The following is a 1,076-nucleotide window of genomic DNA, read 5'->3' on the forward strand; positions in this document are numbered from 1 at the left end:
AAAAATCTTTCTCTCTCTCTCTCTCTCTCTCTCTCTCTCTCTCTCTCTCTTATGGCTCTCTCTTCTGCTTCAGTCTTTAGCCATCCACTCTCGATCTCCACCGCTTCTCGCCGCCCTTTAACCGGTTTCCACCGCCGTCATCACGGTTCTCCTTCTTTTGCTACTTTAAGCTCCCCCTCCTCTGAACCATCATCATCATCATCACCACCTCCAGCAGTAGCAACAACTCCTTCAAGTACTGAAAGTATTTTGTCATCTACAATTCAACAACCAAAACCCTTTGTTGAATCATCAAGGCCCCATGATTCTAGCAGCCTTAACTATGCGCTAGCCAATCCCAATGGTAACCCCATGGTCCGTTTTGCTCGTTCCACTGAGTCCAACATTGAGAAGGTATTACTTAATTGAAATTTGTTTATTGTTTACTCATTCTGCTGCCCTTTTGGTTTAAAAGTGAGCTCCGACATTTGTAGAATCATTGAGTTTAAGGAAGTTACTGTTACCCCATATCCTCAATTTTACGGAAAAACTTACTACTGTATTTGTGCCCCTCAATATCCATTTGATTTTCTCTGTCAACATTTTTTAAAGCATAGGCTAGTGCTAGTCTATAGACTAACAACTTTTCTTGTTCTGCAGACAATTTTTGACTTCCGTTTCTTGGCAATTTTGGCTGTTGGAGGTTCGTTGGCCGGTTCACTGTTATGCTTTCTAAATGTACTTTCTAATTCCCTAGCCCCTTTCATTTATATTGCAAGAGTAGCAAAGAATTTCCTCTTATTTTTAAGATAAAACATGTCTGTTCAACTACATATGCTTACTGATTATTTCTGACCTTTTCCAGGGCTGCGTTTACATAGTTGATGCTTACAAAGTCTACTGGACATGCTGTGTTAAAGGGATTCACACAGGGAAGATGGTTCTACGATTGGTTGAAGCAATTGGTAAGTTCTCCATGTCGTAACGTGCGGGTCCGGGAACCCGACCACTAGACGTGAATGTGAAAACTCACTAAAATTAAACTAGGAGTCGCCACCAATCTTCTTTTTTTTTACAGGTGTGATTGGCCACCTATT

At 41.2% G+C, this 1,076-nt stretch overlaps 1 protein-coding gene across 1 annotated transcript; it reads left to right on the forward strand.

The window, feature by feature from the left end:
• On the forward strand, positions 7 to 964 carry LOC18599558. The gene is made up of 3 exons (XM_018121029.1): positions 7 to 393; positions 640 to 717; positions 845 to 964. The coding sequence occupies exons 1-3, from the start codon at positions 52 to 54 to the stop codon at positions 962 to 964; spliced, it is 540 nt and encodes a 179-aa protein (XP_017976518.1). The 5' UTR covers positions 7 to 51.

This window comes from Theobroma cacao, chromosome 5 (genome assembly GCF_000208745.1).
Source record: "Theobroma cacao cultivar B97-61/B2 chromosome 5, Criollo_cocoa_genome_V2, whole genome shotgun sequence".
NCBI lineage: Eukaryota > Viridiplantae > Streptophyta > Magnoliopsida > Malvales > Malvaceae > Theobroma > Theobroma cacao.

Coding starts and splice junctions, on each gene's coding strand:
- LOC18599558 (XM_018121029.1), top strand. CDS start 52: ATGGCTCTCTCTTCTGCTTCAGTCTTTAGCCATCCACTCTCGATCTCC. Junction 394..639: donor CTGAGTCCAACATTGAGAAG/GTATTACTTAAT, acceptor CTTGTTCTGCAG/ACAATTTTTGACTTCCGTTT. Junction 718..844: donor CACTGTTATGCTTTCTAAAT/GTACTTTCTAAT, acceptor GACCTTTTCCAG/GGCTGCGTTTACATAGTTGA.